Source organism: Clupea harengus, chromosome 14 (assembly GCF_900700415.2).
Source record: "Clupea harengus chromosome 14, Ch_v2.0.2, whole genome shotgun sequence".
NCBI lineage: Eukaryota > Metazoa > Chordata > Actinopteri > Clupeiformes > Clupeidae > Clupea > Clupea harengus.
The window spans coordinates 6,430,695-6,455,623 of NC_045165.1; the positions used below are offsets into that span (position 1 = coordinate 6,430,695).

At 47.4% G+C, this 24,929-nt stretch overlaps 1 protein-coding gene across 1 annotated transcript in view; it reads right to left on the reverse strand.

The window, feature by feature from the left end:
* sptbn5 (spectrin, beta, non-erythrocytic 5) overlaps positions 1-24,929 on the reverse strand; it is a 64,797-nt gene that overhangs the window by 9,817 nt on the left and 30,051 nt on the right. Inside the window, exons 35-61 of the mRNA XM_031580498.2 lie at positions 22,326-22,436; positions 21,819-21,998; positions 21,334-21,537; positions 20,995-21,144; positions 20,637-20,741; positions 20,274-20,465; positions 19,496-19,651; positions 18,829-19,020; positions 18,418-18,513; positions 17,080-17,198; positions 16,581-16,695; positions 16,238-16,351; positions 15,379-15,500; positions 14,947-15,109; positions 14,448-14,636; positions 14,191-14,268; positions 13,338-13,510; positions 12,935-13,025; positions 11,597-11,743; positions 11,202-11,339; positions 9,779-10,035; positions 9,329-9,515; positions 8,889-9,101; positions 8,050-8,246; positions 7,540-7,744; positions 7,063-7,239; positions 727-882 (exon numbers count right to left, since the gene is read on the reverse strand). Of these exons, the coding sequence (XP_031436358.1) occupies positions 727-882; positions 7,063-7,239; positions 7,540-7,744; positions 8,050-8,246; positions 8,889-9,101; positions 9,329-9,515; positions 9,779-10,035; positions 11,202-11,339; positions 11,597-11,743; positions 12,935-13,025; positions 13,338-13,510; positions 14,191-14,268; positions 14,448-14,636; positions 14,947-15,109; positions 15,379-15,500; positions 16,238-16,351; positions 16,581-16,695; positions 17,080-17,198; positions 18,418-18,513; positions 18,829-19,020; positions 19,496-19,651; positions 20,274-20,465; positions 20,637-20,741; positions 20,995-21,144; positions 21,334-21,537; positions 21,819-21,998; positions 22,326-22,436 (4,227 nt within the window). The remainder of the gene's footprint in view (positions 1-726; positions 883-7,062; positions 7,240-7,539; positions 7,745-8,049; positions 8,247-8,888; positions 9,102-9,328; positions 9,516-9,778; positions 10,036-11,201; positions 11,340-11,596; positions 11,744-12,934; positions 13,026-13,337; positions 13,511-14,190; positions 14,269-14,447; positions 14,637-14,946; positions 15,110-15,378; positions 15,501-16,237; positions 16,352-16,580; positions 16,696-17,079; positions 17,199-18,417; positions 18,514-18,828; positions 19,021-19,495; positions 19,652-20,273; positions 20,466-20,636; positions 20,742-20,994; positions 21,145-21,333; positions 21,538-21,818; positions 21,999-22,325; positions 22,437-24,929) is intronic.

Here is a 24,929-nt window from a genome sequence, read left to right on the forward strand (position 1 = left end):
TTTAGCAGACAGTATTTAATAAAAAAATATTGGCATTAGATGAGAACATATTTCAGTACATTTTTATAAAATGCTGTTTACAGTTAAGTTAAGCACACAGAACTACATGAACATATCAGCTGTGTAACTGTGTGTGTTGTGTGACCCACAAACTATTACGAAATATTCATAAAATGTCTACCTCACTGTAACCCAATGAAAAATAACTAATTTGAACGATTTGACAAGGATACACTCTATAGAAGCACTCATAGACACTGATCATGAAGGGAAAAAAAAAACATGTATCCAACAACAAGGGGGTATTCCAAGTGTGCGGTTTAGTGACAACCCTGGGTAAATTAACTCAGAGTAAGTGGTAAACCTCCTAAAAGAAGAGCCCTATGGCTTTGTTTTTCTAGGAGAATTAAGCCTGGCTCTTACATTTACATTTACATTTAGTCATTTAGCAGACGCTTTTATCCAAAGCGACGTACAAGGGAGAGAATAGTCAAGCTACGAGCAATAGAACCTGATGTAACAATAAATACTACTTTACATAAGAAATATAACAAAATGAAATAAAAAAAGAAAAATAAGTGCAGGAATGTAACTGCTGTAATTGCAAGTTACGCACTAGTCGAAGTGCCAGTTAGGACGGGAAGTGCTCTCTGAAGAGGTTTACCAGGTTTGTCACTAATCTACATACTTGGAATCCCCCCCCCCTTCGAGAACATCTAAGCTTACCTCCAAGCCCTCATGTTGGCGGATCAGCGCCTGCACACTGAGCAGGTCGTGGTTCTGCTCCTCAGAGTCCAGGCCTGCCTCCTTCTCGCTCATCCAGCTCTTCAGCTCGTCCACGTCGCTGTCAAACTGGTGCACCTCACGGGCCGAGTGCAGATTCTGCCAGAGGTTAATCATTAAATCATGACTGGTCACTGTGTAATTGTTTCCTGACTGCATGCATGTTGCAGCCTCTACACATTCCATTGAGTAAAACCACAAAGCAAAGATCAATCGACTTGTGATTTCTTCCAGTACAATCAAATATATGGTTTGTTGCCTGGGCCTCTGCAGATTAATCTTTGGCCATACTGAGAAAACATCCACGATGCCAAACATCAACACCCAAGACAACATAAATGAAGTCAGAATATTTTAAATATCTTATTTAAATTTCAGATGGGAAAAAAAAAGACTAGAAAAGAGATCAGTTTGTCATGAGATGTTACAAATGCACTGACTATGTGTTAAAAAGGCCACCAGTTGCACCCAGCTGTGCACCCCCGCTGTGCCGGCCACTCACGGGACCTGGGGTCCATGAAGGGTCATCCTATCATTTGATCCCAGAGTTCCGTAGGGCTCGTGCACAGTGGAATTTCACTGACCATTTGGCCACTTCAACAGTTTCTAAACGGTTTCAAGGCTCCCCTTCATCTACACTATATAAGGCCGACCCTCCTCCGGTGGTGACAGCCGACTCATGCATCCAGGCCCGGAGAGGGTGTTTGCTGAGCTACGGCGACGGTTCTGGATATTGAGGGGGAGAGAGGCCGTCAGGAAGCACCAGCACGGCTGTGCTGAGTGCCGAAGATGGCACAGCAACCCAGTCATCCCCAGTATGGCTGACCTTCACCCATCCAGCTTGCGGCTTTCCAAGCCCACTTTGCATTCTATTTCCACAGGTGTGGCTGTTTCCTCATCAGCACACGGACGGCGCAGATCCAGGTCGAGGACCGGACCTACACGCGGCCCGCTGCAATCCGACTCCCATCATTCCCGCAGGATGCAACTGGCTCATTTCAGGAAAACACCTTTGCTACGCAAAGTTGAGGGCGGCTGTTAAAAAGGCCACCAGTTGCACCCAGCTGTGCACCCCCGCTGTGCCGGCCACTCACGGGACCTGGGGTCCATGAAGGGTCATCCTATCATTTGATCCCAGAGTTCCGTGGGGCTCGTGCACAGTGGAATTTCACTGACCATTTGGCCACTTCAACAGTTTCTAAACGGTTTCAAGGCTCCCCTTCATCTACACTATATAAGGCCGACCCTCCTCCGGCCAAGTTGTGGGTCAAGTTGAGCAGAGTTGGAGAAGTCCTCTTCAAGGAGCACATCGGACAATTCAATTCATTCAAAGACATACGCGATCATTTGCCGTGCGTCGTTCAAGAATGTAAGTGTTGTTATATGTATCATTTAGCTCTGTAGTCCGTTCAGTTCATTGTAAATAGTATCTGTTATTTACAGTCATCATTATCATCTGTAGCCTCCACATTTCACCCCGAGGCCAGTTCAACCATTTACTTTTGTTACGGAGATATGGAATGTTCGTATTTACAGTATAGCCGTAACATTCATATTGTATATATTATATTCATTCATCTTGTATATAATGGTTCATCTTTATTGTATTTAATTGTATATATTTGTCATTTGTGATGTTTAATAGAAACCACGGATTCATGTCTATCATTTCACGGTTCAAACACGGATTCAAATGTGGATATAAGTCCCTTTACACGGGATAATTATATTCACGGGCATCATTCATTCACCAACCACTTCATATCTTCACTTCGTGTGTGTGTGCAATAAATCAGACCTCATTGGAACATTGGCATCCGTTATTGTTCTGACCGGACAAACCTGTGGCGATTGTCACTTAATCATTAAACTAGCAATACAGTCCTTTTGGGTTTCATTCCATCAATATCACCCTATTTTATATGGTCCTTCGAGCCGGAGATTACAATTACCACAGTTAAGGATGTCAATGCCAAGAGACAACACTCGTGCTCGCCGTGATGGTCATCAGCCCCGCTGCTTGGATGACTACTCGGTGAAGCTCTGGAGGCCTCATCCACTTCAGACACACGCACTCCCAGACCAAGCCGTTGGTGGAGCCATCAGTCCCAGCCATGTGGACGCTCTAGCACCACCTGCTGGACAGAAGCAGTCAAGCCCACTCCCAGAGGCATTCCTCTCAGCTCTCAGGGAGATGCGGGAGGACAATCAACAATTAAGGCTTGATATGCAGCAAATTGTCCAAGCCCTCTCACCACGTGCATCAGAGGCACCACCAGCTCCAACCACCAGCTTCGCTGCCGCATCCAGAGGACGACCCCACGTCGCAGACAGTGGGGTATCCTATTCAAGGCTTTCTTTCCCGGACTTCTCGTCCACGCCACTGACAACCAGGCAGCCCTTCCTTCCGCCAGCGGATGACCTGCAAGGTGCGCCGTGGACTACGTCTCATCATTCTCAGCTGGTGGTCCAACCAGATGATGACACGTCTCCGTGGCAGGTGCCACGCCCACATCATCCACCTCAACAGTTTGTGGCTGAGCTGACTGATCATATGCGGAGCATGCATATGCGTCCAGAGCACAGCCCAGCTGCTCACGCACCGCTATCTCAGGTACCAACACCGCAGTACATGGTGCCATTCACTCCTCCTCGCACCTCATCAGCTCGTCCTTACAACCCAGCATCACACCCGGTTGCTGGACTGAGGCCACTGGGGCAGGGTCCCTACGACGGGCCACCTACTCCTCCCCGACGAGAGAGCACCTACAGAGGACCAAAGCCTCACATCCCGTGCTTCACAGATGAAGACCCCCGCCAGTTTGCCCGCCTGAAGCTGGCATTGGAGAACATCCTGCCTGCGGATGCGACTGAGCGGTTCAAGTACCAGATCCTGGTCGACCACCTGAAGCTGGAGGATGCTCTGCTGATAGCAGACTCCTACTGCAACAGTCGGTATCCATACACCAACACCATGGCATCACTCACCGAGCTGTATGGCCAGCCACACAGGCTGGCTCTGCAGCGCATCAACGAGGTCCTTGCTGAATCTCCAGTGAAGAGCGGTGACAGCAGGGGGTTCCGCCTGTTCGCACTAAAGGTGCGGGCCCTTGTGGGGATGTTGGACCAGCTGGGGAAAGAAGGGCGAACAGAACTGGAGTGTGGGTCACATGTGTCACGACTGCTGTCAAAGCTTCCACATGACCTGCGCATCCAGTTCAAACGCTACATCGACCCCATTCGGACACCAATCCCCACACTGCTGGACTTTTCTTACTGGCTGGAGAAGGAGGTCCGGGTTCAGCAGGATGAGGTGCCATTCATCCACTCCAGAGCACCGCTGGAAGAGCCACCTGACCGCCAGAAAGGCGCCAGGTCGAACCAGAGCCCAGCCGTGCACTCCACCACTGTCCTGCTTGGGTGTGACTCACCTGTTAAGGCAGTCGAGCCCACCAAGACAGCACAGCCCTCACCATGCAAGGCAGAGCAGCCGCAGAAGTACTGCCCGTTCTGCAACAACAATCAGCACTATTTCAATCAGTGCACAACATTCAAGCAGCTGACCAAGGATCAGAAGGTCAGCTGGATCAAGAAAGGGAAACGGTGCTGGAGGTGTGGAAGGGATCACCAAACAGCGCAGTGCTACCTCAAGGCCAGATGTCAGACATGCAATCTGACGCATCTGGAAGTGCTGCACGAGGTGAACGCCAGACCGGAGAAGCCAGCCCCCAAAGCCAGTCAGCCGGTGACGTACTACCTCGATCCTGCCAGAAGGGGTGGTAGCGTACTGCTGAAAATGGTGAAGGTGTGCCTATTCAATGGCAACAAGAAGATGGAGACCTACGCCATCTTGGATGACGGTTCCGAGCGCACAATGCTGCTGCACAGTGCTGCTCAGGAGCTGGGTCTTCACGGACGAAGTGAGGAGCTGGCACTCAGAACCATCCGTCAGGACGTCAGGGCTGTGCCAGGGAGGTCAGTCTCATTCTCTGTCGCATCAGCCATTCACCCTCAGAAACGGTTCAGGATAGAGCAAGCTTTCACCTCAACAGAGCTTGGCTTGTCCACCCATTCATACCCAGTCAAGGCCCTGCAAAAAGCCTATCACCACCTCAGAGACCTGCCCCTTCATTCATTCAGTCAGGCCCAACCACTGCTCCTCATCGGGTCTGACTACCCTCATCTCCTCACCCCAGTTGAGCGAGTGCACCTAGGCCCACCAGGTGGACCGGCTGCACTGCGCACACGCCTCGGTTGGACACTGCAAGGCCCTTTCAAGGTACCCATGCATCAGTCCTCCACCCCTCAGTGTCTACTCACTGGTAATGAGACTCCTTCCACTGAGCATCGCTGTCAGGTGACCAAACCTAGGCAGAGGGATGTCATCAGGACACAGCTGTGTCAGGAGTCCATCCGTGCAGAGGCACGGAGCAGCAAAGACAGAAAGGAGTCATCACAGCCAGCAGGGAGAGACGGGTCATCCTTCCACGAGCCTGTTGACCTGCGGAAGTCATCATTCTGTGGTCACGTCTCTGTGACCTCTGCTCAGCCACTTCCTGATCCTGGAGGTTTCAGCAGCTACCAAGAGCTGCTGGAGGCCTCTATCAGAGCCTGTCATGGGGCGGCCACGCCCACAGACCCCGCAGCAGAGGACGTCAGGCAAGCTGAGCTTGCTCTCCTCCGGACAGTTCAGAGAGACTGCTTCCCGGAGGAATTCATTCTTCTTTCAGGAGGGAAACCTGTCTCTGCATCCAGCAGACTGCTCACCTTGGCTCCTGAGTTCGACTCAGGGGTCCAACTGATCCGTGTGGGGGGGCGGCTCCGCAGGTGCGAGTCCCTGGAGGAAGACACCTTGCACCCCATAGTGCTGGATCCGCATCACCCCATCACCAAGCTCATTATTCAGAATGGTGACAGCCGACTCATGCATCCAGGCCCGGAGAGGGTGTTTGCTGAGCTACGGCGACGGTTCTGGATATTGAGGGGGAGAGAGGCCGTCAGGAAGCACCAGCACGGCTGTGCTGAGTGCCGAAGATGGCACAGCAACCCAGTCATCCCCAGTATGGCTGACCTTCACCCATCCAGCTTGCGGCTTTCCAAGCCCACTTTGCATTCTATTTCCACAGGTGTGGCTGTTTCCTCATCAGCACACGGACGGCGCAGATCCAGGTCGAGGACCGGACCTACACGCGGCCCGCTGCAATCCGACTCCCATCATTCCCGCAGGATGCAACTGGCTCATTTCAGGAAAACACCTTTGCTACGCAAAGTTGAGGGCGGCTGTTAAAAAGGCCACCAGTTGCACCCAGCTGTGCACCCCCGCTGTGCCGGCCACTCACGGGACCTGGGGTCCATGAAGGGTCATCCTATCATTTGATCCCAGAGTTCCGTGGGGCTCGTGCACAGTGGAATTTCACTGACCATTTGGCCACTTCAACAGTTTCTAAACGGTTTCAAGGCTCCCCTTCATCTACACTATATAAGGCCGACCCTCCTCCGGCCAAGTTGTGGGTCAAGTTGAGCAGAGTTGGAGAAGTCCTCTTCAAGGAGCACATCGGACAATTCAATTCATTCAAAGACATACGCGATCATTTGCCGTGCGTCGTTCAAGAATGTAAGTGTTGTTATATGTATCATTTAGCTCTGTAGTCCGTTCAGTTCATTGTAAATAGTATCTGTTATTTACAGTCATCATTATCATCTGTAGCCTCCACATTTCACCCCGAGGCCAGTTCAACCATTTACTTTTGTTACGGAGATATGGAATGTTCGTATTTACAGTATAGCCGTAACATTCATATTGTATATATTATATTCATTCATCTTGTATATAATGGTTCATCTTTATTGTATTTAATTGTATATATTTGTCATTTGTGATGTTTAATAGAAACCACGGATTCATGTCTATCATTTCACGGTTCAAACACGGATTCAAATGTGGATATAAGTCCCTTTACACGGGATAATTATATTCACGGGCATCATTCATTCACCAACCACTTCATATCTTCACTTCGTGTGTGTGTGCAATAAATCAGACCTCATTGGAACATTGGCATCCGTTATTGTTCTGACCGGACAAACCTGTGGCGATTGTCACTTAATCATTAAACTAGCAATACAGTCCTTTTGGGTTTCATTCCATCAATATCACCCTATTTTATACTATGGATACCACTGTAATCATAACCATCACCTAAGGTTTGTCTTGATTCATAACTCATCACCCGGTGAGTCACCACCACGGTTGCACCGTCCCCCCGTTAGTGCCCTCACCTCGGCCCGGGTCTTCACGGCCTGGTTGAGCTCATCCCACAGCTGCTGCAGAGCCTCCTCCCTGAGCTGGGCCCCGCTGGAGCTCATCTGCTGCCCCAGCTGCTGCACACTCCCCAGCCTGTGCTGGCCCAGGGAGCCCACCTCCGCGGAGAAGTCCTCAAACTTCTTCTGAAGCACCTGGAGGACAAGAGAGGGAAATGTGGCCATGAGGCCTTTCAATCGTCTAATAGTATTCAGCGCAAGAGCTTACACAGAGACACCCACACACACAACCAACTGGAGATTTACACACACACACACACACACACACACACACACACACACACACACAACCAACCAACCAACTGGAGATAGAGTGTATTCTGTTCCTTTATAGATATTTAAAGGCAGCAGCAGAGCTACTGTGAAAACACACACACACACACACACACACACACACAGACACAGAGAAACACACACAAACATCTTAAAGCATACCTCCACATCTTCAAGGTCTTGTCCGTAGTCTTCAGACTGGGCCTGGGTGATGCGTGTGAGGAGCCAGTCCTGCAGCTCTCTGGCCTCCCTCTCAAACACGTACAGGTGCAGCTGGTCCTGGAGGCCGGCACGGCGCTCTGCACACAGCTTCTGGAGAGACTGGAACTGCTCCAACACATCCGCCAGACTCTTACTCACTAGATGGCTGGAAGAGGAAATGGGGGGAATGTTTTCATACACCTGTCCATTTTAATGGGGGATCTTGTAAATGATTGGCAATTAGGCAAAAATCGAATTGAATGGTGCTTAATTGACCAAAAGATGGAAATGGAAATGTTTGATTTTAAAATGTATTTGTCATTTCTACATTGTTCTATACGTTATAAAAGTAGATCATTATCATATAAAAAAGGTTATCATCTCTGAAGAATGGTGGTCAACTCCCCAGTTAGTTTCAACACCTATACTTCATCAGTCTTCATTGATCGAATCTTTATTGATCTAATGTACCTGTTAGGATGGCCGCTGTGCTCCATCTGGTCTCCCCTCTTCTGGAGCGAGGTCAGCTTCAGCTGGTGGCTCTCCAGCTCCAGGGCCACAGCGTCCAGCTTCTTCAGCAGAGCCTCCGTGGCCTCCTCACTCTTCCCAAAGTCCTTGGACTCCAGGACCGGCCTCTGCTCCTCCATCCACAGCTCCAGCTCAGACACCTGGGCAGAGGGAAACACACGCTACTCTTCAGGAACACCGCTACGCTACTCTTCAGGAACACCGCTACTCCATGCTGTGATCTGTAATGTGCTTTAAAAAGTATAATTCCTAAATTCGGGATTAATAAAGTATCCATCTACCTATCTATCTAATTGTAGGTGGATTTCTTGATGCAGTTCTGTAGACCACCACTCACAACACCATCAAATGTAACAACAAAATGTAACTGTATTTATTGTAAACCACCTCAGAAAAGTACGTGCTATCTATGCCACCGCATTTTGAACTCTTAACTCTTAACATTTTTAAACATTTGTACTATTTTTAGCTATTTGTACTATTGTTGTGTTATATGTTGTCGTTGTGTTATATGTTTTGTCCCTCGTCGCACCAACAGGAGCAGTGCTCCACATTTCGTTGTATGCAAGTACAATGACAATAAAGGCTTTTCTATTCTATTCTATTTCTATCTATATGCCTACAGAGAGATGTAGCGATCGTCAGATATAATGATGCTCGAACGCCGTACACTCAGACACAATTACATAATTATCTGCACACAGTAGCACATGGGCCCTGTCTTCCCACTCTGGCCTGACTCCCCATTCATATTATCCATAATGAAAGATTGAATGGGGCACCTCTGAGAGGAAGGTCTGTATTTGAAGGGCCTCCTGAAGCAGCTGGCCCTTGCTCTCCGACTCCTTTTTCAGGCTCTCGAAGATGTTCTTCAGCTCGTCCAACCTCTCGATGATGTCATGGGAGGCAAAGTGCCGCCCACGCACCAGGTTCTGCCCCGCCTCATGCACGGCCTGCACCAATGGGGAGCGACTTGTGATCTCCTGCATCACCACCTGGGTACGGGTATACACAAATTACAAACTTATTGGTCAGTATCATAGCAACATACCGCTAATTCTGTTAATTTATCTGCACCTCCTAGTCAGTCTGCTAATCCCAGAGGTTGACATAAAAAAACAAAGATGGATTTGTATTTTTTGTACATTAACGCGATCACTTGTAAGTGAATGAGAACACTCAATGCTAGCATTGCTAGCTGTGAAATAGCAATGTGACTGACCTGGTGTTTTTTTAGCATGGCCTGTGTGCTCTGGAGCGACGTGCCCCAGTCTTTGGAGGAGGCTGTCGGCAGCTTGTCCTGAATCCAGGCCAGCTCGTCCTCCATGTCGCGGTTGAACTGGAACAGCATGTGCCATGACTCCAGGGTCTCCCTTCGCTGTTGCAGAGGATCAGCCAGGTTGTTGTACCTGACAATGATCAGAGAAAGACAAGGACTTTACAGTGACAGCCTGACACTGACCTTCCCAGAGCCACTCCAGCTCCCTATGCAAGTGTGCCATACACTGGGCAACACATGAAGACGCCAAATCAGATGTGCCAAAAAAACTGTGAGAGACTGCTCAGGAGCCACTGCGTATGCAGCCTACAGTATGGTCCATTAAGTCAATAACCAACAGTTGGATTGCTAATGAACTCTAGTACTAGAACAAGGTTCTTTAAGGTCAGAGACCTGTTGACTGTTCCTTGGACTCTCTGCTGTATCTCCTTGGCCAAGAAGTTGCCCTGGGCAGAGAATTCCTTGGCTGTGCCCACCAGGGCCTGGAGCCTCTCCAGGTGGCCGTCCACCACCTCCTCCAGGTCGTGCAGGGCCTTCAGCAGCCGGATGACGGAGGCCAGGTCAGTGCCACAGTCCTTGCTGGAGACCTCCTTCTCCACGGAGCTCAGCCACTCCTCCATGTCGTCCAGGGAGCGCTGGAACTGCAGGGCCTGCGGACACAGAGCAGGGGGGTGGGTGTGAGGCACTTTCAAGAGGATGTGTTTAGTTGCACATACCTGAGCCCTACATTCCCACCAAAGGCACCAGCCCATATCTATCTTAGAAGTTTGATGGTGTCATGGTCAGGTTTTTCCCCGCAACACAAAGAGGGAGGTGGACAACGGATGCGGTCTAAAGCATAATTGAGTCTATTAGAAACTAATGAATAACAAAAAAAGAAGTGCAGTCAAAGAGAGATATATCTATGTGTGAGAAAAGCATGTGTGTAAATGCGTGAGATGAGAGTGCCAGTAAAATGCTGGAGGGGAAGAAAGAGGGGGAGATGGAGACTGAAGAAAGAGGGGGAGATGGAGTCTGAAGAAAGAGGGGGAGATGGAGCCTAAAGAAAGAGGGAGAGATGGAGACTGAAGAAAGAGGGGGAGATGGAGACTGAAGAAAGAGGGGGAGATGGAGCCTGAAGAAAGAGGGGGAGATGGAGCCTGAAGAAAGAGGGAGAGATGGAGACTGAAGAAAGAGGGGGAGATGGAGACTGAAGAAAGAGGGGGAGATGGAGCCTAAAGAAAGAGGGGGAGATGGAGCCTGAAGAAAGAGGGGGAGATGGAGCCTGTGGGAGAGAAGGAGAGATGGAGCCTGAAGAAAGAGGGGGAGATGGAGCCTGTGGGAGAGAAGGAGAGATGGAGCCTGTGGGAGAGAGAAGATCAACAAAGTGCCTATGCGAGAGAAACCAAAACCAAAACCCAAACCGAGGGATAGTGTGCCTGCGGAGTCCCCAACAGGGAGAGCGGGAACAATCTGTTTTATATCCTCGGCTCACACCCTCTCCAGGTGTGCCTTCTCCACCACATAGTCTAGCTAGGCCTGCAATGCACTGGCAGCGCCAGGCCTGAAGGGGGCGCAGGGGGTTACAAAAATGGTCATCAAATATGCCTAAACCACTTTGTGTCTGATGGTTTCATTCTGTTACAAATATCATGCTTTTGTCCAGTATGTCCTGATTCCATGAAAATATGCAGATATATGCAGCCTGTCTAAAGTCTAAAGCTGAAGAGAGTACAGCAAAGGGTGATACATCATCACAATACACCTAGAGATAGTCCACAAGAGGGGGGTCATGAGGGTTTAATGTAGCAGAATGTTCTGCCAACACATGTTTTACCTGATAGGCTTGCTGGAGGCGTGACTTCTTCTCTCTGCAGTTGTCCAAGAGCTGAGTCCAGCAGTCCTTCAGGTCCTTTACCCTGGGCTTAATGTTCTTCACAGCAGGGTGGCCTGCAGCGAGCATTCGCTCGCCTTCCTAGGGTTTGAAAATGTGCCATTTATGGCATTTAAGTGTTAGCCAAGGCTCTCATTTGCACACAGTTTACCGCAAATGCCTTGTGTCTCCACACAGTAGTTATGATAGCAATTACACTGAAATGTATGTGCAAAACCATTTCAAAACCGGTGCTTCAGTTGAAGGGTCCATCTTGGCAAATTATGGGTTGGGGTGTGAAGCCTTTATTGCATCAAGTTTTCCAGTTTTCTCTCCTGCCTGCAGATTTTCAGGCTTACCTGGGTGAGGGCCTCCACCTGGCCGTGGTTGACCAGGATCTCTGCCTCCGAGCTCTGGTGTTTCAGCAGCTTGGCCTGCAGGTTGATGGGGTCCCTCCAGCTCTCGTCCAGGGCAATGGCATTCTTCTCATTAAGCCAGGAACAGAGCTGTGGTACAGGAGACACAGGCTCAGCATTGTACATTAACATTAACACACTCACATTGACATTCACATTAACACTGTGTTAATGTGAGTGTTAGTGTGAATGTTAATGTAAATGTTAATGTTACTCACGTCATTGAACCATTGGCAATGCTACATGTTTCAGGGCGAGTCTTTAAAAATATTGGCTCCTGTTTAGTTTCATATTTTCAGACCCATCAACATTTAATACAGTGTTCTGAAAAATTCACTCAGATCACAAAAGAAGCATGAAAACTGCATTTCATTTCCCATTCATTATGGAGCGCATTTTTTTTTAGGAGTTAAGAGGAGATTCAGGAGCACTGAACAATGTAGTGTGTGTATCATGGGGCTGTGTGTGTGTAGCATGGGGTTGTGTGTGTGTAGCATGGGGATGTGTGTGTGTAGCATGGGGCTGTGTGTGTGTAGCATGGGGCTGTGTGTAGCATGGGGCTGTGTGTGTGTAGCATGGGGTTGTGTGTGTGTAGCATGGGGTTGTGTGTGTGTAGCATGGGGCTGTGTGTAGCATGGGGCTGTGTGTGTGTGTAGCATGGGGTTGTGTGTGTGTAGCATGGGGTTGTGTGTGTGTAGCATGGGGTTGTGTGTGTGTAGCATGGTGTAGTGTGTAGCATGGGGTTGTGTGTGTGTAGCATGGGGTTGTGTGTGTGTAGCATGGGGTTGTGTGTGTGTGTAGCATGGGGCTGTGTGTAGCATGAGGCTGTGTGCGTGTAGCATGGGGCTGTGTGTAGCATGAGGCTGTGTGCGTGTAGCATGGGGCTGTGTGTAGCATGGGGCTGTGTGTGTGTAGCATGGGGTTGTGTGTGTGTAGCATGGGGTTGTGTGTGAGTAGCATGAGGTTGTGTGTAGCATGGGGCTGTGTGTGTGTAGCATGGGGTTGTGTGTGTGTAGCATGGGGCTGTGTGTGTGTGTAGCATGGGGTTGTGTGTGTGTAGCATGGGGCTGTGTGTAGCATGGGGTTGTGTGTAGCATGGGGCTGTGTGTAGCATGGGGCTGTGTGTAGCATGGGGTTGTGTGTAGCATGGGGCTGTGTGTAGCATAGGGTTGTGTGTGTGTAGCATGGGGTTGTGTGTGTGTAGCATGGGGTTGTGTGTAGCATGGGGTTGTGTGTGTGTAGCATGGGGCTGTGTGTAGCATGAGGTTGTGTCCACCATACCTCATAGCTGCCACCCAAGAACCTGTGGAGCTGCAGAGACTCCTCCAGTGCCTGGCGCCGTGCTCGACTCGTCTCCAGCAGCTTCTCTTTCCTGAGGGGATGGGTGGAGGTTACAACCAAGTACAGTGTGCAGTCTGTTATCGGATATGTTTTTTATCAGTGATAGCTATGCTATGTATTGTACATTATATCATGGAATATTATTGATGGCTTTCACAACAAACTTACTTAGAACTTGTCAAATTTCTCATATTTACACAAAAGAAATTATAAAATGATGTCAAGTTGTGTATTGTGCCAAAACAGAAATTAACAATATAGACAATTTACACATTTTACACATAGAATTAGAAATAGAAAATAGAAATGTGATTGCTGTGGAGATGGCGCCGGCGTCTCTGACCTGAGCTGCAGGGCTCTGCTCTTGGTCTGGATGCTGGTGGAGTCGTAGTGCTTCTGCTGCTGCAGCTGCTGAGCGCGCCGCTGCACGGCCTCCACCTGCTCCACCTCCGCCCCCAGCGTCTGCTCAAACAGAGCCTGCTTCCTCTGCAGCTGCTCTACCTCAGACAGGGAGCCCTGTGCCAGTGCGCACATATACACAGAAAACACACACAACATAAACACACACGACATATACAGCACACAGAAAACACACACAACATAAACACACACAACATAAACACACACAACATATACAGCACACAGAAAACACACACAACATAAACACACACAACATAAACAGCACACAGAAAACACACACAACATAAACACACACAACATAAACACACACAACATATACAGCACACAGAAAACACACACAACATAAACACACACAACATATAAACACACACAACATAAACACACACAACATAAACACACACAACATAAACACACGCAACATAAACACATATACATCTCATACACGTCTGTGGCAAAACCTATTAAAATGAACCGTTTTATACAAAAAACTGCTTAATCCGCTTTAGATAGGGGGCGTTAGTCATGGAAATATGGACTCTCTCATTTTGTCCCTTGTCCCCATTTTGTTAGAGGCAGACTTAAGGAACACAAACGACAAAGATGGAAACGTGAAGGATTTCGGTTTATCATTGTATTCATGTTAATGTATTCATGTTAATGTGTACTATACATTAACATGAATATATACATTGTATAGGGGTCCGGGGCGGAGAGGGAAATCTACCATAGACGAAATAGTACACAAACAGATCAGCATCAGCAACTGGCATACTGACCCCTAAGTCTTCATTAGCCAAGAAGGCCTCCTTGTTACTGAGCCAGCTCTCACTCTGTTCCACGTAGCCCAGGAAGACCTGTGAAAGAAAATAAAAGTTAATATATAAAATAATGCTTTTGAAAACATGCAGAAGCCAAATGTGTCCTCTTCTTCTGACATCAGTCAGCAATATCACAAGCATAGCACAGTGAGTCACACATCCCAAAAGGCAAGAGAAGGGAGAATGAAAATGCATAAGGCCAAGTGTTTTGAGACCTGTAAATTAAGGGCTTGCTCCAGCTGAGTCCTCCTGTCCTGCCAAGCTTCGGCCAGCCCGTTCTTGGCATCCTGCAGGCTATTCACGGCCGTCTTGATCTCCTGTGCTGAACTGTGGCCAGACTTCACCAGCCGCTGCCCAAAGCTCCTCACAGACTCAATGCGATCAGCACGAGCATCAATCTCCGTCTGGCAACACACCAACGTGAAACATTAATTTATGTCCTTGATTTCTGAGACAAGAATTAGAACACTGTTTGCTATTAATTATAGGAAAAAATGCAAAATTTAGACAATATGACCTGTAGTCCAGGACATGTTATATGGTTAGGATATGTCCAGGCATGTTATTTCAGTAAAGGGCCCTCTAGAACCATGTATAAAAGTATAGATTACCATGGTGGGTACTTGCAAAAGGTCAGAAAATCTGTTCAAGCTGTGCTAGGGAGAAGGTGGGATATATCTACAGTAAGTAGGCAAAAAGTTTGTGCGTCTTCACCTTCCAGTCCTGGTGTTCAGCGATCATGCCCTCGGCCTCGGCCTTGCTCTTGGGCAGACCTTTCTGTGCCATCTCAGAGCTGTTCTTCAGCGTGACGTCCAGCAGGAGGCGCTGGTTGGCCTTGAAGAGCTGCAGCTCATGAGCATCATGCAGGCGCTCCTTCCTGCAACACAAATCACCCGCCTCAGTCTAACCTCTGGTAGGTCTCTATTGCTCTATTGCTCGTAGCTTCATTGTTCTCTCCTTTGTACGTCGCTTTGGATAAAAGCGTCTGCTAAGTGACTAAATGTAAATGTAAATGTAATTGTAAGAGTTGATCCAGGAACAGTGTGCCGATGTGTCAGTCAGTGTTTTTTACTTTTGCATTGTTTTGCCGCTTTTTGGCCTTGAATCTACTAACTTTGGTTTGATGTTTTACAGCAGATCACTGACCTGCGTTTGACCTCTCTCTCCAGGTTCAGCAGTGCCGTGTTCACTTCTGTCTGCTTCACTTTGAGTTTGTCCGTCAGCTCTGATTGGCTCCTCAGGCGCCCCTTCGCTTCTTTCTCCAGAGCCTGCGGAAAACATGAGGAGCATCACCCTATGGTACACGCCTGTACAGCATAACATGAGGAGCATCACCCTATGGTACACGCCTGTACAGCATAACATGAGGAGCATCACCCTATTGTACACGCCTGTACAGCATAACATGAGGAGCATCACCCTATGGTACACGCCTGTACAGCATAACATGAGGAGCATCACCCTATGGTACACGCCTGTACAGTACGTCATGAGGAGCATCACCCTATGGTACACGCCTGTACAGTACGTCATGAGGAGCATCACCCTATTGTACACGCCTGTACAGCATAACATGAGGAGCATCACCCTATTGTACACGCCTGTACAGCATAACATGAGGAGCATCACCCTATTGTACACGCCTGTACAGCATAACATGAGGAGCATCACGTCATGTACGAGTACGTCATGAGGAGCATCACCCTATTGTACACGCCTGTACAGCACATCTTTTACGTTATGAGGAGCATCACCCTATTGTACTGAGTACTTGTATTGAGTTAGACGGCTAAAAAGGGGAATTTTCTACCCAACACCCTGCCAGGCATTTCAGTCCCTGACCATAGAACAGAGAAAAGTCAAACATGCTTCGTCTATCAGCTTATTATACAGATTCAGAACCTGAACAATGTCAAATCTAAACCGCAACTGAATATGAGTGTGTGTGTGTGTGTGTGTGTGTGTGTGTGTGTGTGTGTGTGTGTGTAGAACCACCTCAACTTACCGTTCCCCTCTCCTGGATCACCCCTAGCTCCCTCTCCGTCTCCTCATGCCGGCGAATCAGACCCTCAACACTGTCGACGTCCCAGCCACAGTCCCCATCTTGCAACAGCAGCATCTACAATAACACATTATGATCACAAGCAGAACTGACACCGAATAAACAGCATCTACAATATGACAATTATGATCACAGGCAGAACTGACACCCAATAAACAGCAATGGTCACAGACAATCCCCAGACAACTCAGAGCACCCATTAGGATCCAGATAACATTCATCACTCAAGATTTCACACCCACACACACACACACACACACACACACACACACAAACGCTCGCTCACCTTCTCGTTGGCTCTTTCGCGTACTTCCTCCAGCTCCCTCATGAGGGCGTGCACTTCCAGGGCTCCCTCCAGCCTCTTCTTATAGCGGCTCAGGTCACCATGGAAATTACTCCAGCTACACATACACCAATACATCAGCTCAGGTCACCATGGAAATTACTCCAGCTACACATACACCAATACATCAGCTCAGGTCACCATGGAAATTACTCCAGCTACACATACACCAATACATCAGCTCAGGTCACCATGGAAATTACTCCAGCTACACATACACCAATACATCAGAACTCGCAATCACATGGTAAAGGCATCACCAGTGTTCTGAGTGGCCAAATTTGATATGATGTCACTTGAATTGTGAGTGAATCTGTGAATGCTCAAAGGATACATACAAGAAAATGTGTCTGTGTCTGTGTCTGTGTCTGTGCGTGCGTGCGTGCGTGCGTGCGTGCGTGCGTGCGTGTGAGAGAGAGCGTGTGAGAGAGAGTAAATGTACCGCTCGTTGAGCTGCTGTTTCCTCTTCTTCACAGTGTCCAGCTCGTCACAGTTCTGCCTCTCCAGACGAGTGGCCAGGCTATTGATGGCCCTGATGTGGCCGTCATCCATAGTCACCTCCTGTGGACAAAGTCAACACAATGTGATCCAAAGGTCAGTCCTTCCATAGATATTGTACAAATGACCGAGGAAGAGACACATTTGTCATGTGCATTTATGATATCTGAAATGAAGCTATTGACATTGCTCTTGCTAGTGTAAGGCAGAAGTCACTCTCAGAACGATTAAATCCAGAAAATGGACAGTCACAGCGTTTGGTCAGGGGATGAAAAGTTAGCAGTCACACCACAGCTTCTTAACCTGGACTGTTTGTCTTCACAGCAACCCCCATGCATTGGGTGCTATTAGGCAGCCCAGAGCCTGGTCACATTTGAACTAACTGCCACATGCTGCATTCCTTTAGGATCTGGTTGATTGTTTCAGCCTTAACCCCATTGGCACAGAGAGAACCTCAAAAGGCTTTGGATTTCCAAGTATGTGCAAATGTATATGAATGTAACATATTCATGTTTGGTCTTGAATTTGGTCCTCTGAATCCTGAAGTGATGTGGGCAGTAGTCTGATCATGGTTTCCTTGCAGTACCTGCTATAGCTGTGTAATTTGATAAGCCCATTATAACATTTGCCTGGGTATTTCCAGATGACCAGGGTTGGTGGGGGGAGAATGTTATCTTAGGGCATCAAGAACAGATGGTGGCCTTAAGGGATTGGCTGGTGGCAAATGCATAGCAATGGGTCTTGTGGTACAAAAACACTAGAGTGACATTACATTAAGATTTCACAATTGGGGTATATACTGGTAATATTGTAGGTCCTTCAATATTTAATGGAGTCACATTACTTGTATTTTCCACAATTTGTATCACTCTCATGGTTTCTACTGACCCATAAGGTTCAGACACGTATAAACCTTCCAGCCTGGTGTTTTCCGTCGTTGGTAACATTTTGGCTGTCCTTACACTAGTAACATCCACTACCAGCTGCACAACAGTTAAACATTCAATTCAAACTGCATATTATAATACCATGAAAGGAACATATGCTTACTCTGCATAAATCACAAGATTTCACAGTTTTCTCCGTTTGAAACCACATCCAAAAATCTTGTCATGATCTGAATCTTTAGCTTATTGTGCAACATACTGTGCAATCAAACCAGCAACTTCAACCACCCAAACCACATTTATTAGGTTTTGTCTAAAGGTATTTCAGTCATGCATTACGAGATGGTTCTGGGTACCATCTCATCCTGGCTTCTGTAGTCATGGGCATTACTCACCCCTGTCCCTGTTCCTCGGAACTCGTTAAGTTTCTTCAGAAGCTGAAGGCCGTGCTCATAGTCCTCCCCAACATCGCCCACATTTATCATCACTTCCTGTTACAGAGGAACACATACACATGTATTTAACAATAACATAAACACTGCACAGTTCACCTGTCGAAAAAGGTTACCATCACCCGCAGTCCAGCACTAGCGAACACACACACACACACACACACACACACACACACACACACACACACACACACACACACACACACACTCACACAAACATACACAAACACACACACACAAACATACACACACACCTGACACACACACAAACAAACATACACACACACACACACACACACCTGACACACAAACAAACAAACATACACACACACACACACCTGACACATGCCTCACCTTCTGTCTAATCCACATCTCCACCTGATCCACCTTCTGCAGGAACTCCAAGAAGTCTCGATTGTCTTCTAGAACCTTCCCTCTTGCTGCCACTGCCTGTTTGAGCGCCTCCCAGTGTTTGATCAGGGCACTGATGGTAGCATGGATCTCCTTAGACTTTGGGTGATGCAGTGAGATCAGCTCATCTCCAGCCTCAAGAGGGCGAAGGTCAAAGGTGAAAAAGAATGTTAACAGTTAGCACACACCCGATGTAGGTCAAACTGAACCTGACCTCCCAGTCCCAATGTGGATCTTTTAGAGACATGAAAGAATTCCTTGAGCAGGGAGTAAGCAATCTTTCTCTGGGTTGCCCTTCCTCCACCCCAAAAAATACAGTACAGGAACAGGTACTTCAAATGCAGGTACAGGTACAAAGGCATACTGAATGGCTTCCGTTATTGGTCCGCTGAGCCCACATGACTCACTTGCTGCACAGACTCGATGATCTTATGTTATATCTTATATATTTTTATTTTTTATCTTTTATCTTTTATGCCCTTCTACTGTGTAGATGTTGCCTGCCAGGTCACAAGAATTGCACTGCTCTGATGACGCTAAGCTATTCGGTGCATGTGACAAATAAAACACTTTGACTTTGACTTTGTTGTGGGCGAGGATCATGACTCACCTGCTGCACAGACTCGATGATCTTGTTGTGGGCGAGGATCTCGGCCTCGAACACCTGGTGCTTCTGGAGGAGCTTCATCTTGGTCTGCAGGTTGCTCAGGTCCTTCTTGGTGTCCTCCTGCATCTTAAGCATGCGCTCCGTCACCCACTCCTCCGCCTGCGGGGGAGAGACTGGAGCTCAAGGAACAAACAAACTGTGCATCTCTCCTACTGCTATATGGACTGTTCGTAAGACTATGTGCTTTAGATTCACAACCATCTCTGATGGTAAAGTCTGACTGTGCTTCTCTCCACCTGCTATTTAAACCTTTCAGACATTTATCAAGATATGTAAATCATTTCAAGTGGCCGTAGTTGTTCAGTGCACTGCTTTAGGTTCAGTTCACAACACGCACGTTCTACATATCTAGTACAAATGGGCAGCAATTACAGTCAATGGCAGAGAGGAGTAAGGTACAGTCATGGGAATCAGTCAGTGTGCGTGTAGGGGTGGAGTCAGTCAGTGTGCGTGTAGGGGAGGAGTCAGTCAGTGTTCTATAGGGGTGGAGTCAGTCAGTGTGCGTGTAGGGGTGGAGTCAGTCAGTGTTCTATAGGAGTGGAGTTAGTCAGTGTTCTATAGGGGTGGAGTCAGTCAGTGTTCTATAGGGGTGGAGTCAGTCAGTGTTCTATAGGGGTGGAGTCAGTCGGTGTTCTATAGGGGTGGAGTCAGTCAGTGTTCTATAGGGGTGGAGTCAGTCAGTGTTCCTGTAGTCGTGGAGATGAATGATGCTCTTCAGGACCTCAGAAGCATCCCGGCTGAAGATGCAGAGCAGCCGGGACATGTCCAAGTCCTCCCCGCGTTTGACGGACAGCTCCTGGATGCGTCTCCTCCTCTCCTCAAGGGCACTGAGTTTGTTGCGGATGCGTTTGGCCTTCTCGCGCTTGAGGTCCTCTTTCTGCAGACGGCTCGCCAGCTCCTGCAGCGCAATCATCTGCAGAGAAAAAAAAAGACAATTCTCACCATTGCATAATTACATTTCACTGCGTAGACATACACAACATACACAACATACACAAAGGTATGTAAGTTCACACGAAAACTGCCACACACTTACAATGAAACACTGTAAGCTGCAGGCAAAAACAGTAACCCTAATGCTGACCTTTTCCTCCTGGGCATTGAGAAGTTTCTGGAAGGCGTCATGACGTTTAAGTAGTCTCTCCGTCTCGTCCACTGTATTGCCCAGATCACTGTTCTTCAGCAGAATCTGCACAACGGATAGAAAAAAAGGTTAAAAAAAACTGTCTTATGTACGGGTCATCATTACATTATGTGTTGTGGTGTGTGTGCATGCCTGAGTGTATGTATGTGTGTGTGTGTGTGCATGCCTGAGTGTATGTGTGCGTGTGTGTGTGTGTGTGTGTGTGTGTGTGTGAGTGTATGTGTGCGTGTGTGTGTGTGTGTGTGTGTGTGTGTGTGTGTGTGTGTGTGTGTGTGTGTGTCATCCAAGCGTGACCGACCTCTTGTGAGTTGGAGATGGTGTCCAGGTGCTCGGAGTCTCTGTAGAAGATCTGCTCCTGCTGAGTCAGCTCCAGCCAGCGCTGCTTCTCCTTCCAGTGGCCATGGAGCTCCTCTCTGTCCTGCTCCAGGGAGCTCAGCTTCTCACGCACCTAAACACACACACACACACACACACACACACTATATAAAGCACATACTGCATGTGTAAAGTTAGTGTTAACGCACTTATGTGGCTATATAAAGCACATCCTGCATGTGTTAGCGTTAGTGTTAAAACTGTCTTATGTACGGGTCATCATTACACTACATGTTAGCGTTAACGTTAGCGCACTGCCCACCTCTTTGGCATGGGAAGGGTCCAGCTGCAGTAGCTCCTCCCCCATGGCCAGGGCCCGGGTGTAGCTCTCCTCCCGCGCCTCGATCTCGGCCCAGAGCTGCTGGTGCTGAGCCAGCTGCAGGCTACACGTGGCCACGTCCCGAATGGACTCCTCCACCCGCATCCCACTCAGCACATGGGCACTCCATAGGGTGTAGTCCTGAGCCTGCACCACACACACAGACATACATGCAGTAGATAAGCCTGAACTCCATCATACTACATTACAGTACATGTTGGGAGAGATTCTTCATACAGTCATAAATATCTCTCTGTGTGTGTGTGTCTGTGTGTTTAGGTGTGTGTGTGTGTGTGTGTGTGTTGAGGGGTGTGTGTGTGTGTGTGTGTGTGTGTGTGTGTTTAGGTGTGTGTGTGTGTGTGTGTTGAGGGGTGTGTGTGTGTGTGTGTCTGTGTGTTTAGGGGTGTGTGCAAAACTATCGCTCTTACAGTGTTTAGGAACTGGTATCTTTGGCGGGCGTGGTTCAGTTGCTCCTCCCTCTTGTCGAGGTGGAGGCGCAGTTTTTCCCAGCGCTCCACCAGCTCCTGCTGCCGTTCCTGCAGCTTGGTCCGGAGCTCTGCTGAGCACGCTCCCAGCACACTGTCCACCGCATCCAGCAGCTCCTGAAGCTGACCGCAGGACAAGCAGATGTGCATTAGCCAAAAGCAGCTTTGGCAAATTAAGATGAAAAAACTAAAAACTAAAACAGGTTTTTATTCTGTTTTTTAGAGAAAGTAAACAAAGATGCACCCATCAATATCTGTGCACTTGACATGCTTAATCATGCTGTACTGTGTTATGTTATGAAAACAGATTTTAGGCAATGCTGATATTAAGTGTATTGTCTTCAGGAGACATATAGATGGCGAAATAGACAGTTAAACACACACACACACACACACACACACACACACACACACACACACACACACACACACACACACACAGAGTAGTACCTGCTGCTCATTCCCAGTGAGCTCATGAACCAGTGCCTCATGTTTGCGTAGCTGAGAGAGAACTCCCTGCAGGTCCTTAGCAATGTCTTCAGGTATGCTCTTAAAGCGCTCCTGTAAGACAAGACAATATCTTCAGGTATGCTCTTAAAGCGCTCCTGTAAGGCAAGACAAGCCTGTGTGTGTATTTGGGGAGGGAGAGACAAGCCTGTGTGTGTATGTCAGGAGAGGGAGAGACAAGCCTGTGTGTGTATGTCAGGAGAGGGAGAGACAAGCCTGTGTGTGTATGTCAGGAGAGGGAGAGACAAGCCTGTGTGTGTATGTGGGGAGGGAGAGACAAGCCTGTGTGTGTATGTGGGGAGGGAGAGACAAGCCTGTGTGTGTATGTCAGGAGAGGGAGAGACAAGCCTGTGTGTGTATGTGGGGAGAGGGAGAGACAAGCCTGTGTGTGTATGTCAGGAGAGGGAGAGACAAGCCTGTGTGTGTATGTGGGGAGGGAGAGACAAGCCTGTGTGTGTATGTGTGGAGAGGGAGAGAATCATCATCATTGCCTTCATGCCTTAATTTCGTGCAAAAACAAAAATAAAATAAAATCAATACTTGGTGCAACCTGCCATTGTCTTCAAAAACAGCATTTGCCTGTAGGTACACTTGTACAGTTTTTTAAGGTACTGGGCTGGTAGTGTTAAGTCCCGTCCTGTCACGTTTGTTTTATGTTATCATATAATCATCAGTTCTGTGTTTACTCATCTCTCCTCTCGTTTCAGACACCTCACGCCCAGTCCTTGTGTCTGCCCCGTCTTTGTTGATTGCATGATCTCCATACTGCCTGCCTGTGTACCAAGCCCCCGACCAGACCTACACCGAACCCTATCCGCATGATCTCCATACTGCATGCTTGTGTACCAAGCCCCCGACCAGACCTACACCGAACCCTATCCACATGATCTCCATACTGCCTGCCTGTGTACCAAGCCCCCGACCAGACCTACACCGAACCCTATCCACATGATCTCCATACTGCCTGCCTGTGTACCAAGCCTCTGACCAGACCTACACCGAACCCTGTCGCTGTCTTCTCCTGGTTGGATTTGTTTGCTTGCCTTTGGACTGTCTACCCGTGTACCGAACTCTGCTAGTAAAAGTTACTGCTTATTCTTTACCCCTGTGTCCGAGTCATGCGAGTGAGTTCTGCAGTCTGTCTGTATAAAGTTCGTTACAGGTAGGTTGTTTCAAGCATCTTGGAGAACTGGCCACAGTTCTTTGATGGATTTAGACTGTCTTAATTATTTCTGTCTCTTCGTGTAATCCCAAATTAAAATGGCTTCTGCCAGTGCTGCGCTGATGGCCTTTAGTTTTTCAATCTGCAATATGGTCTGTTACTTTGTCCAACAGCATACAAGTGTCTGGAATACTTTACTATTTTATATAGTAAACATTTCAGTTTCAGTATCAGTTAGACAATATAAAATATGATATTTCCTAATAAAGAAAATAACTGTGAAACAACGAACATGCCTAAAACATTTGCACAGTTCTGGTATCTACAGTACTGTGTTTGGGGGTGCATATATATGTTCAAGAGTATGAATTTACAGAGTAAGTTCTTCTGAGCCGATAAAAAGATACTGTGAAGTAAAAACAAATAGTTTTCTTATCCCCTTAGGCACCTGCTTCACACTTTTGCAAGTGAATGGCTGGCCTCTCTCAATCTCACAGCATATTCCTACATAGTTTCACACCTGATCTTTCTCTCCCCTGTCAAAGGTGATAATTGGTCAGTTATTTCACTAGACAACAGAATGTTAATTCGCAGGCCTCTAAGAGTATACTAGTCTAGTAAACTACACTTTATTGTCTTTAAAAGTCAGCTGTTCCAGAGCATAGTGTATCTATATATTAAGTGTTATTAAATCTATTGGGTATTAAGTTGTGTGTGGAATTGCTACTGGCTAGGGAACAAAATAAACAGAGTTAACACAATTGTTTTGAGGTTTAAAGGCTACATTTTCATTGACAAAACTATTTTCTTCTGAATATGTCAATGTAAATGAAATAACTATAATACGTTCAGATGCAAGTTACTTGACTTTTTATGACATCTTGATGATGCACTTGTTGAGAACTTTTGTTTCTTATATTGGTTTGAAATGTTATACTGCATGTGGCATTTAATTGAGGAGCAGTGTAAATTCCTTTCAATAACCACTTTTAAATAATGTGAAATAATGATATTCCAACCTACAGTACATGTGCCATCCTCTACAAATTATCTGTTCAGTCTAGAAATTCCGCACAATCCCTTTAATGGTTTTGTTGTCGTCAAAAAGCTGAAAGACAGTCTAAACCGGGTTTACATAAAGACCACAGTACGCACTAATTTCTACAGCAGTCATCTTTCACTTTGAAATAATGGCTATGCTCCCTAAATACCTTGGGATAAATCTTCCATGACAGAATCACTACCAAAGGAATCTTAGTTTGCCCCTGTCTTTTATCACACCATGGAGACAGGCAGTAAAACTTTCCTTATGTCTGTTTGACTCTACCCAGGGAGTTGTTTTGCTTATCATGGCTGTAAATGAAACGTCTAAATGTAAAGTATAT